The following is a 15,800-nucleotide window of genomic DNA, read 5'->3' as shown; positions in this document are numbered from 1 at the left end:
ATTATGACCAATTCCTGCAGAATCCACTCATTTTCAAGCTGTGGGTAACCCTGTTGGCAACACTTGACTCAACAAAAGTTGGTTTAAAAAAAATGGATGACCCAGGAGGACAATATATGGCCGAATAGTGTCTGCATTCCATCATATGCAGTAGTCGCTGTTTGGGTATTCAGGCAGCTGTGGGTGCAGTGGCTTTACTACTACAGTAGTTGGAGGAGGAGATGCCTCCATCCAAGCTGTATAACATGGATGGGGAAATCTGTTGATTTTATCTATGTGTGTAGCCCTGCAAGAATAGTTGTTTGTAATTTTCTCCATGCTAGGCAGAGCAATAAGTTTTCTGTAAAAGGAAGATAAGTAGTCTGATTTCCACTCTCTTGCTTACCTTATCTGCTGCCAGAGCGCTAAGAGCAGGTTTTAAGGTTTTTTTGCAGACAGTTGCAGTTTAAGGGCTCTTTCACACGGTCCGCCTCCGTAGGCGGATCCGTGCTGCTCAGCGGGGATCGATCTGCGATCCCCGCTGAGCCGGCGGATGACAGCTCCGTCTCCGCTTGCAGTGCGGAGAGGGAGGTGTCAGAGCCCCCGCTGCTCTCTATGGGGAATCGGATGAGAGCGGACCGCCTGTCCGCTCCGATCCGATCCCCAGGACGGATGGAAAACAGGGTTTCCATCCGTCCGGATTTCACGGACAGGATCGGATGCGGATGGCAGCGGGTGTCAGCGGACATGTCACCGCTGACATCTGCTGCTCCATAGGGCTGAATGGGGCATCTGATCAGATCCGCCTAAAAAACTGACAGGCGGATCTGATCGGACCGCCCGTGTGAAAGAGCCCTAAAGCTGAAATCTAGGCTACAAATATATTGTCTGAATACATGAGGCATGTTTGTTCTTGTTTTTTTTTCTTTTTTTTTTGCAAGTCTGGGCACGTTGTTAAGCATTAATCAACTTGCGCTCTGTTTTTGTGCTGGAGCTTCCTCTTATAAAGGCCGGTCTATGTTGCTGTCAATCATTGTGCAGGTTGGCTGATCTTGTATACACCACTCCCCAGTAGTTTTCTGCAGATAGTCTGTAGTGGGGGAATCAGCTAGGTCCCATCCATGGCTTTGCTCTCTGTACAGGCTATGCCCAGCACAGTGATGATATCGCCTCTCCTTTAAAAAGTAATACTTGGGTTGCAAGGTTATTTGGTGCACACAGTCGATTTATATTCTTTGCTTCTATAAAGGAATATGTTAAGACAAAAGTTTTTTTGCTCCTGTAGTTCACCCATGTATTAAAGGATAAGTTAATCTTTTTCATTGTGGATGCTATGCAGGGTTCTTGCTGGCTGTCTGTGTGTAAGCTGTGTGCTCGTCCCTTGTACGAGCATTCAGTTACACACTGACAGGAACTTTTTTAATGAACTACTACAGCGCTCAACTGCACCATGGTAGTTTTATTGAGAACTACAAGCCAACCGCCACAAAGGCTGTCTGTAGTTTCCCAATAATAGAACACTGTGAGTGAATGATGCGGCCGGGTAGACGGAGCCCTGTACGGCCACGTCTGTTTTTTTATTTTTTTCATTTGTGGCAGCAGACACTGGGAGAAGACCCCCCGGTTTGCTGTCACATCGGGGATCGGGCGGGGGCAGCTACAGCACCAACATGTTACACCTGAATATGGGTGTAACATGTTAGAAAAGGTGAACTTATTCTTTATAATGTCCAATTTTGACCTGAAGGTTACTTAAAAAGCCCAAAACACAGATAATGTTTAAAGTGGAACTAAAAGAAATAGAGATGCACTGAACTTTCGACAGCCGAAAATGGTGTTATCGGCCGTTTGCCAAACAGAGAAATGGCGCCAAAAACAGTAGTGATTTCGCTGCAATTTCACCACGATTTTACTGCGCTTACGATGTGTTTTTTATAGGTCTTGTGACTAAAAAATGTAATATCAGTGCGTTTTATTGATAGCTGTGTTTTCATTGCATTTCAACAGGAAGGTGCGTTTTTTTTTTTTTTAACTGACCAAAAATGCTCTAAGCAACTGACCAGTGTGAAGACATACATAGAATTTTTAGAGGATGCATTTTTCTTGAGCTTTTCTTGCTCTAATGGTGCAGATTAATGAAGGACAAAAAAATCATATTTATTTAAATTCATGATATTAATTAAAAAGTCGAATATAATACAATTTTTATATATATATATATATATATATATATATATATATAATCATATTTTCTCCTTTCATCCTTCCAGGACGGCCTACATTTGGGAGATTGTGGCTCCGCCTCACAGGAAACACAACTAATTTGCATTTGTTTAAAAGGGTCCCACCCATCCTTAGCTCCAGTTCAGTTGTGTTTCCAACCTCACATCGGAAAGTTTGTTTTTTACTAACCTGAGGCAAATAGCTGGCCAAAACGGTACCCCTGGAAGGCAGCTTCGGTCGGCCTAATAGCAGGTTCCTCCCTAGCTGTATCCTTGGAAAAGGAGCTTCCAGGTCGCCAACATACCAGGTAGTGCGGCTTACCTTGTGGTGAAGGTCCCTCATACCTGAAGTCCTGCTAGTCTCTACAGGAAGTCTCCTCCATTCACTTCGCTGGCGGTAAAGGATTTCGAATTTCCCGCCGAGCGGTGAGCCCCAAGCCTCGCTATGGAGACAGGAAGTTCTGGCGGAAGGGGCGGAGCGGCTGACTCCCGGAAGAAACCCAGCGTGGAGGAGACGCCGGATCGGAGCGAACTCGGTACTACCATGGCTGACTCTCCGACTCCGAGAGGGTGGAAGCCCCAAAAAGAGACACAAGCAGCCGCAGTCCTCACAGGGGAGAAAGCGGCAACGCAGGTGGTGACAGGATCGGGTAAGTGATACCGATGGCGGCCCACTGCTGTCTATTAGTGACAGGTATGCCATGCCATGCTTTTCCTGTATATTGCCGTAGTGATAGGCAAGAAGATTGTCGCTTCATGGTGTCCCCTCTTCTTGTTTTTTTCATGTGTTGTCACAGGTACACCACCGGCACAGGAAGCCCCTGCCAGACCCCTATCCTCAACTAAAAAATGTGGGGAATGCGGGGTTAGGTTATCTAAGTCTTACACAAAGCCCTTATGCCAGACTTGCATTAATAAATTGGCAGGGCAGGACCTTATGAAAGATTTGCTTAAATCTATGAAGGAGGAAATGGCAGCTGCTGTTCAGTCCTTTAAGGCTACAGCAGCTATCCCTCTAGTCCCAGCAATGGAAGGAGCAGATAATGCATCCTCCCAAGACGCTGGGGGGTCTATGGGGGCCCCCATCCCTCTGGGAAGATAATCTATCCATTCCCTCAACTCAGGTTAGGGAACAGGAGGATCCAGAAGAGGGTTCTAGTTATTTAAGAGACCCTTCAAGTTCAGATGAGGACTCAGAAAATAACAGTGAGGGGGAAAAAAGTTAAAAATCTTTTTTCCTTGGAATATATGCAGGGTCTTCTCAAAGTGGTATATGACACTGAAGAGATTTCTATTCCAGCAAAGAAGTCTTCTTGCAAAGACAAAGTGTACAAAGGCTTGGGGAAAGCCCAGTACAGAACCATTCCCATTCACCAGTCATTAAAAGACATAATACATCAGGAATGGAAGGTACCTACACATGCCTTTTCCAGACCAGAAAACCGGAAAAGAAGGTTTCCCTTTGAGCCTCAGGATTTAGAGGTATTTAAAAAACCCTAAACTTGATGCTCCCCTGGCACAGTTATCAAAAGGAACAGATTTGTCCTTTGAAAATGCCAGGCATATTACAGATCCCATGGATCGCAGGATTGAATCCGCTTTAAGTAAAGCCTGGGATTCAAATGCATATAATACAACTATAGCCTTAGCTGATACCTGTATGGCCAGGAATACAGACTTTTGGCTTAAGGAACTGTTAAAACGTGTCCGCAGTATGGCAGGATCACAAGATCTGATAGATTCCTTGAACATGATTAGTAAAGCTGCGTCCTATTTAGCAGACGCAGCTGTGGAGTCATTAGCATCATCTGCTAAAACAGCAGCATTAGTAAATTCTGCTAGAAGGGCGCTTTGAGTCAAAGCTTGGGAAGGTGATACAAACTCTAAAGTAAGACTTTGTGCCCTGCCTTTTGAAGGTTCATTACTGTTCGGTTCAGGACTTGATGATACCTTGTCCAGATCCGCAGAAAAGGGGAAAAAGTTCCCCACCAAGAGAAAGGATAAATCAGGAAGATATTCCTTTCAAAACTTCCAAGGCAAGAATCAAAAAAGACCATTCAAGGCCAGGAAGAAGGGCTCTGGAAAAGGAAAACAAGGGGACAATTTGTTGTTCCTCAAACCTGGGCCTAAACCCAAAGAATCTAACTGACGTCAGCGTCAGTGTAGGGGGCAGACTGACCCATTTTGCTTCCCAATGGGAAAAACATCTCTGCCAGTCCCTACTTTCTGCATCGGGAAGGGTACCAATTGGAGTTGGTCTCACAACTGGTACCAAAGTTAACTATGACCTGTCCCTTAGTTCTCCAGGGTGAACATGTTCATGGTCAGAAAAAATCTGTACCAAAATGTCTGTATGACAATGTTGGATGTAAGAAATGCTTACCTACACATTACAATGTGCGGGAAACATCAAGCATTTCTCAGGCAGCCCAGAGTTTCTCCTCTTTGCTTGGCAGCAAATCCAAGGATCTTTATAAAAATTTGGGTCAAGGTAGTAGGTCTTCTGTACCTACTAGGCCAAAGGTGGGTCCCATGTCTGGACGATATGGGGATCTGGCAAAAATCAGCAGATCTATTGGGAATCAGTTACCGTCTCACCCAACAGGTAGAATGGGAACTGAACCCCACAATTCTCTAACACCTGGTCCAATAAAATTGTCAATCAGGAGTGGACATGTTTGTCATGCAGAAGAGCCAAAAAGTAGAGCAGTTCCCCCTTCTGATAGTACAGAAGGATATGCTGGGCTTAGAGACCCCAGTACTACCTGGGCCGTTCAAGCAAACCTATGCCTTTCCACTACAACATTTAATATCGAGAGTTCTGCAGAGTCACAGAGCATGGTCGCAAAAAACGATGTGATTTGCAACCCTGGTATCTCTATTTGTGACAGTTCTTTGGAAAATACTAGAGCGGTCACTGCAAGGAACTCTGATTCCCCCCAGATCAACTATCTGGATAGGGAACGCCAAATATTAAAAGAAAAAGGATGCTCAGACAGAGTCATTGAGACCCTCCTTTCTAGTAGAAAGCCAGTAACTAGAAAAATGTATTCCAAAATCTGGAAAACTTTTTGTACTTGGCAGAGTCAGAAGAAGGATTCCTCTGCCTCAACCCCAAGGATCCTGGATTTTTTACAGGATGGGGTAGATAAGGGGGTGGCGGTGAACACCCTTAAAGTACAGATAGCAGCACTTTGTTTTTTTAGACAAAAGGTTAGCCCAAGAACCTTTAATTAAAAGATTTCTGTTGGCTCGGAGTAGGGTATCTCCAATGAACAGAACTATTGTTCCAGCCTGGAACTTAACGCTAGTACTAGAGGCGCTATCTAGTGAAGCGTTTGAACCCTTAAACAAAATTAGTTTAAACATTTGGTCTATTAAATTAACTTTTTTGTTAGCAATCACCACAGCCAGGAGAGTGGGAGATTTGCAAAGCTTATCCATGAAAGAACCCTTTATGAGAATTCTCCAAGATAGGGTGATTCTTAAACCAGATGCACTGTACCTGCCCAAGGTAGTGTCATCTTTTCATAAGAATCAAGAGATGGTGCTCCCTTCATTTTGTGAGAAACCTAAGTGTGCAAAAGAAGTAAAATTCCATTGCTTAGATGTAAGAAGATGCCTTCTAGCATATCTAGAAAGAACCAAGAGTTTTAGAAGATCTAGTCACTTATTGGTTCTGTATTCTGGACCAAGGAAGGGTTTACAAGCATCAAAACCCTCAATCTCTAAGGTAGGCCAGTATGGATTCCTTTATTATCCTCCCAAATGTAGGCCGTCCTGGAAGGATGAAAGGAGAAAACTTACCGTTAGTTCACCGGTAACGGCTTTTCTCTTAAATCCTTCCAGGACGGCCGGCCTACTTCCCGCCCTATGTGGTGGTGAGTTCTAAAAGAATATGTATATATAAATGTATATGTATTTATATGTAGCTGTTTGACTATATTCCTTAAAGTTCGGTTGGAAACTACTTTCCTATTACTGGAGCTAAGGATGGGTGGGACCGTTTTAAACAGCTGCAAATTAGTTGTGTTTCCTGTGAGGCGGAGCCACAATCTCCCAAATGTAGGCCGTCCTGGAAGGATTTAAGAGAAAAGCCGTTACCGGTGAACTAACGGTAAGTTTTTTTTTTTTTTTTTTTTTTAACTGTCATTTTTTGGTTTCGGCACAAAGATTTCTGTTTGGTTCACCTCTAAAAGGAAACAATACATTTCCTCCCTTGGACCTGTCTCTGGTCAATGCTGTCATCTTCTCCTCCTGTGTGCCAATTTTTGTCTATCTTCATTGGCCGGCGGTGGATGACATCACTCCTGTGCATGCACAATAGCTAGTCATTCCATCACACAGGGACTGAGCCGGCCGCTGAAAGGTGAGCTCCGCTGTGAGCAGAGACAGGTAGGTGCATTTTATTGTAGAAGAGACAATGCATGTCTCTCTTTTAATGTGCCTGCCTGCTCACAGTATGTAATAGTGCAACTTTTAGTTCCGTTTTAACTGAGACATTTCCTTTAGTATGTAAGACTTTTTAAAGACATATAAACTTAAAAAAAAGTTAAATATTTATGGCTAATAGTGCTGTTTTGTTCAATGCAGAAAGAACGGAAGGCAAAGCATCCAGTTACAACCAACATAGGAGAGCTAGAACGATCCAAGATGGTGATGAGAGATTTCATATACTTCATTCCTGAAAGCAATCCTATGAAGTAAGTTTTTTATTGCCTTTTGAAGACAACTGTAATCTTTTGTGCTTTGTATTTTTTTTTTTTTTTAAACTGCAGATTTACAGTAGATTATTGAAATGTGTCAGTTATCCTAATGAATTTTATAGATTTTAAATAGCATTTAATTTATATTTGGGTCTGAAATCAGTTTAACCACTTCAGCTCCGGAAGGTTTTACCCCCTTAATGACCAGGCCATTTTTTGCGATTCGGCACTGCGTTACTTTAACAAAAAATTGCTCCGTCTTTTTTAACACAAATAGAGCTTTTGGTGTATTTGATCACCTCTGCGGTTTTTAGATTTTGCGCTATAAACAAAAAAAAATAGCGAGAATTTTGAAAAATGCACAATATTTTTAACTTTATGCTATAAAACATTCCCAATAAAAAAATTAAAAAATCCATTTTTTTTTTATCAGTTTAGGCCAATTTGTATTCTGTTTACATATTTTTGGTAAAACAAATCCCCAAAAAGTGCATTTTAATTGGTTTGCGCAAAAGTTATAGCTTTTACAAACTACGGGATACATTTTTGGACTTTTTTTTTTTTATTAGTAATGTCGGCAATCAGGGATTTTTAGTGGGACTGCGACATTGCGGCGGACAGATCGGACCCCTAACTGACATTTTTTGGGGATCAGTGACATTAAGACAGTAATCAATTCTAAATATGCACTTACTGTATAAATGACACTGGCAGGGACAGGGTTAACACTGGGGGTGATAAAAGGGGTTAATGTATGCCTAATAATGCTTACTGACTGTGAGGGGGGGAGGGCTCTGACAGGCACAAAGAGATCGGGGTTTCAGCTTAGCTGAAACTCCTGATCTCTCTCTGCCTGTGTGACAGAAGACCCGCCTGCTTTGTTTACATAAGCAGGCAGGTCTTCTGTCAGTTTCTATGACAATCACGGGAGGCACAGCGGGAGCGCAGTCTTGGCGGCACGCGCATGCCGCCGACACCGCGTGCACATAATCATGTACATCTACGTGATTATGCGCAGCCGAGCCACCCTGCCACAGTAAATCTGCGTGGGGCGGTCGGCAAGTAGTTAGGTAGCATTCTGGCCAAAACTTTTACAATACCCTGTCACTAGAACAACATATATTTTTTTGTATTAACATTATAGTGATTCAAAGTGGTTCTAAAGCCTTTAGGGTTTTTTTTTTTACCTTGCATTAGGGTAAAATACCTTTGGTGCTGCAGGATCTCCCCATCCCCCCCTTATACTAGACTGAGCCTGATCCCGCGATGTGCACAAGAGCAGTGGCTGCTGTATCCCTCCTCAAGGGGCAGATTGATAGCAGCAGAACCTTTAGCTCCTGGTGCTGTCAATCAAATGCTGTGACGAGGGAGTGGGGGGGGGGGGGGGTGGGGTGGGGATGAGTCACCTGGTCTGTGTTAATAGATAGAGCCTGCACGAGAGCTTCTATTCTCTAAACTGAATACCATTTTGTTCTCCCTATATGCTCTCGTAGAGTATATCCTGCCTCCCACCTCACCATTGCCAGGTATATCAGACATATTTCCAGGGCTTATACCCTTAGGAATAGAGTTCCTCCTTTCCCTTGCAGAGCTCATTTCACCAAATCTGTTGGTGTTTCTTGGGCTTTCTAGCATCAAGCATCTGTATTTCAGATTTGCAAAGCCACCAACTGGTCCTCTGTTCAACTGTCCCCCAGAATTTACCAGGTTGGATGTTCAGGACTCATCTGATGTGAGCTTTGACCACAAGGTGCTTCAAGTTCTCATCTTTTTCTGAGTTCTTAGCCTTGATTTTTATGGACCGGTCAGCAGTTCTGTTACTATATTGTTGCCCACCGCTTAGTTTATTGCTTGGGGACATTCCATGGTCTGTGACTACCAACCCTGTGACTTGTACTGTATGATTACAATAAAGGGAACTTCAGCTTGTATTTTCCTGATCTTGGGGTACAGTAGAAGGCACAGTACCCTCCCTTCTGTTTCCCGTTGTCACTCTTTTTGCTTGCTAGAAGAAAAAAAAACGGAATTCTCATGAAACAGATGCACTGACTAACTAAAGGTGGCCCTAGCAAAGTTCTTTGCCATTGTCCAATAACCTGAAGGGAGCCTGTATATATAACCTATAGTCTATGTCTACCTGTCCTGTACTATACACCAAAATTTACAGGTAAGCCAAAATTCCTTTTTCTTTTTTTTGATTAGAATATATATACATTTTTATTAATTTGTGACATTGAAAGTTTATCATTTTTGTTTTTCTCCCCCTCCCTCCCCCACAAAGGTGTTCCATTGCAGAGACGAAAAGTAGTGAAAAGGCTCCTACAGAATCTCAGCTCAGCGGGTGAGGAACAATCATGTATTGTATTTCTATGTACATGGTAGAGTTGCACGATTCTGGATAAAATGAGAATCACAATTTTGCTTAGAATAAAGATCACCATTCTTTCACGATTCTGAAGAACTTTTTTTTTTTTTTTTTTAAAGATTCACAACCCCTGAACACTAGGTTATCAAACAAGATGTCAATAAAATAAGCCATAATACTTTTTGCTTCAATCAAATCTAAAGAAATGTAGAGAAATATAATGTAATGTGTAAAGAAAAAAAAATGAGTATTGGGTTATATTAGGACCTTTTTTTTTTTTTTTTTTTTTTTTTTTTAAGTACTTGTCGATACCAGTTACCAATACCTACCTTTTTTGTTTACACTTCAGCTGTCAGTAATAGTACAAAGCATTGATAAGTTATTTTACAAATAAAATGCATATATATTTTTAAATTTTGCACTTTTTTTCAATGTGAAACGTGTAAATATATGTTAAAGGTGTAAAAATTTTAATGAACCTAGCAAACAAAAAAAAAAAAAAGTTTTAATTAATAATAGTTTAAAAAATAGTAAATAAAAAAAATAATTAAAAATCAGCAGAAAAATAATTATTGGAGTAAGAGAATAAGGAGTAATTAATTGATTAGAGTAAATTAAGGGTTAATAAGGGGTAAAACAGAGGAACAATTTAATGAAAACCAAAAAAAATAATTTTTCTTTGGTTTTTTACTTGACAAGGTTGCTTTAAACTGACTTCATTTTCAGACTTAAGTTCATCCCTTTAAAGTGTAAACGAACCAGAAAGATAAATGTTACTTTTTATCTTTTTTTCAACTCTGAGCAATGTTGTTGATAAACATTGCTGGCTGCTTTTTTTTTTTTTTTTTTTTTTTTTTTTTGACAGCTGTGAGCAGGGAACTGCTCTGCACTTGTTATATGAATTGTGGAAAAGCTGCATTAGGATCATGTGGGGGGTTGAATCAAGATCGCAATCTTTTAACAATTAATCGTGCAGCCCTAGTACATGGTGTTCACAACCATTCCAGTCCTCTTTACAAATCGTATTGTCAGCTGCTATTTGAAACAATTTTACTTTTAGAGGTGATTGTAACCTGTGCCCCTTTTCACTGTTCACTTCCTGTGGTATCGCATATGGCTGACAATTTCTAGCCCTTTCCTATAACAAAAAAACAAAGGTTTGGGCTGGAACTCAAAACAGACCGTCCCCCCCCCCCCCCCCATTTACATATTCTATAAAAAAAGGAAAAAAACTAGGACAAGTTTTAATTAAATTCTAACACCGATGAAGGTGACGTTACTGTACCTCATGGCTGCATCTTTGCAAAGTTTGAAATTCAAAATCCCATTGTGATGTGCGTAGTATTTCAAGTGCTCAGCTTTCCTGGGAGGCAGCAGCGAGGTACAGTGATGTCCCCACATCTTCTACAAGCATCAGAAGCCTGGGCTGAGAAAACAGTTTTTTTTAAAAAGAAGTGTTTTTTTTTTTTTTTTTTTTTTTTATGCAATATATATTTGAGGAGGGTGGGGTGTTGTTAGTAAAGTGGGCTGTTCATTTTCAAGCACTAATAATAAGAGCAAGCATGTGACAGGTCCTTAGTTCTAATAAACCCTGCCATACTGGATGAATATGGTTGGGGTGGGGTTGCCATTAGAGGACAGAAGATTATTTTACTGACCTAGAAGGAAAAAAGCACCAAGGGACACATTACACTGAAAGTAAGCAATGTCTCCTCTCTTTTTTTTTTTTTTGTAGGTAAGTTTACGCTTTAGGCTACGTTCACACCTTGGCGTTGCTATTTATAGGCGTTTTTATGGGTGTTTTTTAGGCGTTTTTTCAAGGGTTTTTTGGACGTTTTTTCAGGCGTTTTTTGGTTGACTAGTAACCAATGGAAAAAAATAAAAACGCCTGTAATCTGCCTAAAAAGAAGCTCATGTACTTTTTTGAGCGTTGGGCGTTTTGCTTAAAACGTCAAAACGCTCAGATGTGAACAGGGACCATTGAAATGAATAGGATTTGTCTTGTTGGGCGTTTTTTGAGCTGATCCTAGAGCAGAAAAACTCCCCAAAACGCCTACATGTGAACTTAGCCTTAAAGATTACCATTCCCAAAATGTATCTGTCTGTTTTTCTACCAACACAGGACACCAGTAAAGAACATTAGTAATGATAATGATGAGGATGATGATCCGGATGAAGAGGAGGAGGATAGCCAGTTACTGGCACCTCGAGTAAAAGTGGCGGAGGACGGCTCCATTATTCTTGATGAGGAGAGGTATGATGAGTCTCTCGGGACATGACCTTTTCTGCTTGGTTTATAAAGACTGGATAAATGAGGAATCTTCTTTAAAGAAACTGAATGGATTAGATTGTCCATTTTGGTAGTGTGTAAGTGATGCAGGGGTTGTTAAACAGCCCCTTGCAATGCTCATACATATAATTTCCACCCACTCCTACCAGTTAGCAATTAACAGTGCTTCTTGGGACATGTGGTCCTAGGGCAGGTACACTTGTCACCAGAGGAATTAACAGTGCTTCTTGGGACATGTGGTCCCAGGGCAGGTACACTTGTCACCAGAGGAATTAACAGTGCTTCTTGGGACATGTGGTCCTAGGGCAGGTACACTTGTCACCAGAGGAATTAACAGTGCTTCTTGGGACATGTGGTCCCAGGGCAGGTACACTTGTCACCAGAGGAATTAACAGTGCTTCTTGGGACATGTGGTCCCAGGGCAGGTACACTTGTCACCAGAGTATAACAAGTACCTGCCACTCCTCCAACAGCATGAAAGGTTAAACACATTAAGCATATAGAAAAAAGAAAATTAAAAAATTGCAGAGAGACTGGGAAACATCAGAATAGTAACTGTCTTCTGTTAATTAGAGATAAAGCGGTCGATATAAGGTTGATACAATAAGTTAAATATTTAGTGTTAAATTAGAAAAACCGAGAGCTCATTATGTGCAGTCTATATCACATCTGTTATTTTATACCTGTACCCCCTGGAATATTTGGTAAATTCCTGTATATCCTGCCAGTAGGGCCATTAAATAGGGATGCCCTTGATGGGGAGGGACAGCTGTCTTCCTCCTTCAGTGAAATTGGTTTTGTCACCCTTGCTGCTACTGTATCTGCGTAGATGTTGGCGTCGTTAGTCTGATCAGTGAATATACACCCCTAACTCTAACTGCCCTTTAGATTGAGAATTGATTGCTCTTTGTGCTGGAGCGTAGCAAAATTATGTAAAAGCTTTGCTTAGTCCTTCCCATCCCTTCCAGCACTGTCTAGCCGGGTGCTGGAGAAATCCAGCTTTGTCCAGCTATGTTTACCAAAAATAAAAAAAAGTAAGTTACATCTTTTAGACATTAAACATACAAACATTGAAAATGCCTGTTTATCATGAATAAAATAGAAGCTTTAAATGTTTTATTTATTATTATTATTATTATTATTATTATAGGTACTTGTATAGCACTATCAATTTACCAGCAATTTACTTAAAATATATTGTAGGGGACACAAGTCCCTGCCCTCAGAGTTTACAATCTAAGATCCCTAACTCCCTAAACTGGAGTGCCCGGAGGAAATTCACATGCAGAACATGCAAATTCCAGGCAGGTAGGTAGTGTTTGGCATTTGAACCGATGACCGCCACTGTTGCTAGGCAAAATTGCTAACCATTTAGCCACTGTACTGCCCTGTCTTTACATCATAACTGAATGCTTCTTTGTGGAAAAAATTTATATTTGCTGTTTCCTTTCGTTCATTGACAGACACAGTTCCTGATCTTCTTAACTATTGGATTGTACTGCCCCCTACAGGAGTAGGACACTAGGCAGAAAAAAAGTCTGGCTACGCCTATGGGCAGTCCCAGGGGGTATACTCCCTCTCTCTGCTATAGGTACTCAGTTTTTTTTTTTTCCGGCCTAGTCAGGAGTAAGGACCTAGTTCCTTGCTGGGATCTCTGGTCCTGGCATTTTTTTCTTTTTAGATAGAATTGTTTTTTTTTTTCCTCTGAGATTTACAATCAACTGCCAGACTGGGTGATTGGCTGAATAATCTTGTTCCAGTGGTCACCCCAGTCTGGCCAGCGAGGGCACGCAGACCTCCGCTCTGAGCTAGGTCAGCCGCGACATAGCTCCTCTGGACGGGGGCTGGCCTGCGAGTTAAATGCCTTGCGAGGTCGCATACGACAAGGTCTTGGCCTGAGTCGCAGCGTTCTTTCTGGCCGACAGCCCCCCCCCCCCATAACTGTCCCTCCTCTCCACTTGAAGGGTTCTGGGGTGGACGTGGACCCCTCCATAGGACAGTCGGACCCCCGGGTTCCCCTCCTTCCCATCAGACACCCCCCCCAATCGGTCTAATGCCCCCCTCCACTATGCTGGGGCTGTGGCGTGGTTTGGTCCACCTCCTGGGGTGGGGGAAGGGTGCTGTGCTGGCGATGGGGGTGGGGCTGTACCTCATGAGGGCTCCTGCCAGGGCCCCCCCCCCCCTCCTGCCTGTGCCATTTTCTGAGGCCTAGAGATCCCTCCTGGTTCTCTGGGAACCTTGTGGTGCTGCCATTTTCTTGAAGCCTGTGTGCTTTATGCATGGCTGCCATGTTTGTGTAGTCTGGCGCCCATTTTGTGGTGGTTTGCCATTGAAAATAGCGGCGGCCATGACAGTGGAGCCCTCTGCACAGTGATTTCGGCGGTGGGAGCCCTCCACGTCCCAACCACCCATTGATGCACTGACGGCGGTCCTGGAGTCCTTTGTGTCCTGGATGGAGGTGTTTTTTTTGGCAATGGGCTAGCAAAAAGCACCCCCCCCCCCCCCGCCTTCCCCTGCGTCGTCTATCTCCTCTGATCCTGAATCTGATTCAGCCACCTCAGACATGAGTCACTTTGTTGGGTCTACGACCACGCGCCCTGAGTTCTCAGATAGTGAGAATGATTCCTCCACTCCTGTAGCTGTGCATGAAAAGGCGCTGCTGGATGCACTGATTGTATCTGTGCATGAGACTTTAAAGATGGAGGACGCAGCTGAAGCTGCGACAAAGGCGTCGGTTCCCTTTGGCACTTACAAGCCATCCTGAGCGGCAAAGGTGTTTTCCTTTCCTCTCCTACTTTGACAGAATTGTTGCTTAAGAGTAGGAATGACCAAATTGTCCCCTTGTTGTCCCTAAGGGATTTGTTATACGGTACCTCTATGAGGATTCCCTTCTTAAAAAATGGACTGTTCCACTGGTGGTGGACCCTCCGGTTTCCAGATTGAAGAAGGCAACCATGATTCCGGTTCAAGAGTCTCCGGCCTTTAAGGACCCGGCTGACAGGAAGGCGGATGCTGTGGCTCGCAACATGTACACTAAGGCTGGTTTTCACCATCGCTATGGTGTCGCAAGCTCTGACAGAGTGAGCTAAGCTTTTACGCTGTGACCTGGAGAGGGAGCAGCTCCCCCTGCCTTTGCTGAGCTGGTGAACCAGTTGGTCCAGGCCCTGCAGTTTATCTGTGATGCCTCTTTGGATGTGGCTCCCCTAGTTACTAGGTTCTCTGTTTCGGCAGTGGTCTTGCAGCTTATTTTTTGGCTCGAATGTTGGTCTGCTGACCAGACTTCTAAAAAGGCCTTGACTGATCTTCTTCCTTTTCATGGAGATCGCCTGTTTGGAGCTACCGTGGATGACATTATTAAAGGGCTCACAGGGGGGAAGAGTACCTTTCTTGCGCAGGCTAGTAAGGGCAAGGACCCTCGTCATAGACGTGGGCCATCTTTCTTGGCTCATTCATTTTTTTTTTTTTTTTTCCCCGTCCCTCTGGGGCAAATGACAAGGGCTCGAAGCCTTTCAGGGCCTCCTCTGATGGATCCAAGCGAACTTGGTCTGGCAAGTCAAGAGCGGGTTTTTCTAAACCCGCGGACAAGGGTTCTTCAGTGTGAAGGTGTGTTCCCATCCGTATCTGGGGTGGGGAGACGTTTTCGCAGGTTTCTGGTTCTATGGACTTTTCTGGTACAAGACAAGTGGGTCCACAAAGTCATACGTTTTGGCTACAAGATCAAGTTTCGTTCTTACCATTCCGGAAGTGTTCTTTCCTTCCAACTTGCCCCTGTCCCCAGGCCGCTTACAGTGTCTTTTTGGGGCGGTACTTCAAGGGGTGATTGTTCCAGTTCCGACATCGGAACGTTTTCATGGGTTTTACTCAAACCGGTTTACAGTTCCCAGGAAGGAAGGCAAGGTGTGTCCAATCCTGGACCTCAAGGCACTGAACTGCTTAGAACGGGTGCAGAAGTTCTGAATGGAGTCCATTCGCATGGTGGTGGCATCCCTGCATCAGGGGGATTTTCTTGCCTCTATCGATATCAATGATGCCTACCTTCACATTCCGGTCACCAGTGCTTCTTCCGCTTAGCCGTGGGAAAAAAGCATTATCAGTTTGTAGTGGTAAACTTTGGTCTCACCTCTGGTCCTCGAGTCTTCAAAAAGTGTTGGCCCCGGTGCTAACATTGTTAAGCCAACAGGGGATCGCGGTACTGGGCTGCCTGGACGACCTCCTTCTGCGAGCGGAGTCTCCTACTG

General features: G+C 43.2%; 1 protein-coding gene across 1 annotated transcript in view; it reads left to right on the top strand.

Moving 5' to 3' along the window:
• BDP1 (BDP1 general transcription factor IIIB subunit) overlaps positions 1–15,800 on the top strand; it is a 219,527-nt gene that overhangs the window by 12,790 nt on the left and 190,937 nt on the right. Inside the window, exons 3-5 of the mRNA XM_082243266.1 lie at positions 6,795–6,904; positions 9,189–9,248; positions 11,395–11,526. Of these exons, the coding sequence (XP_082099392.1) occupies positions 6,795–6,904; positions 9,189–9,248; positions 11,395–11,526 (302 nt within the window). The remainder of the gene's footprint in view (positions 1–6,794; positions 6,905–9,188; positions 9,249–11,394; positions 11,527–15,800) is intronic.

The sequence above is a fragment of the Pelophylax lessonae genome, assembly GCF_965119305.1.
Source record: "Pelophylax lessonae genome assembly, chromosome: 1".
Classification (NCBI taxonomy): Eukaryota; Metazoa; Chordata; class Amphibia; order Anura; family Ranidae; genus Pelophylax; species Pelophylax lessonae.
This window is presented reverse-complemented; position numbering and strand designations above follow the sequence as displayed.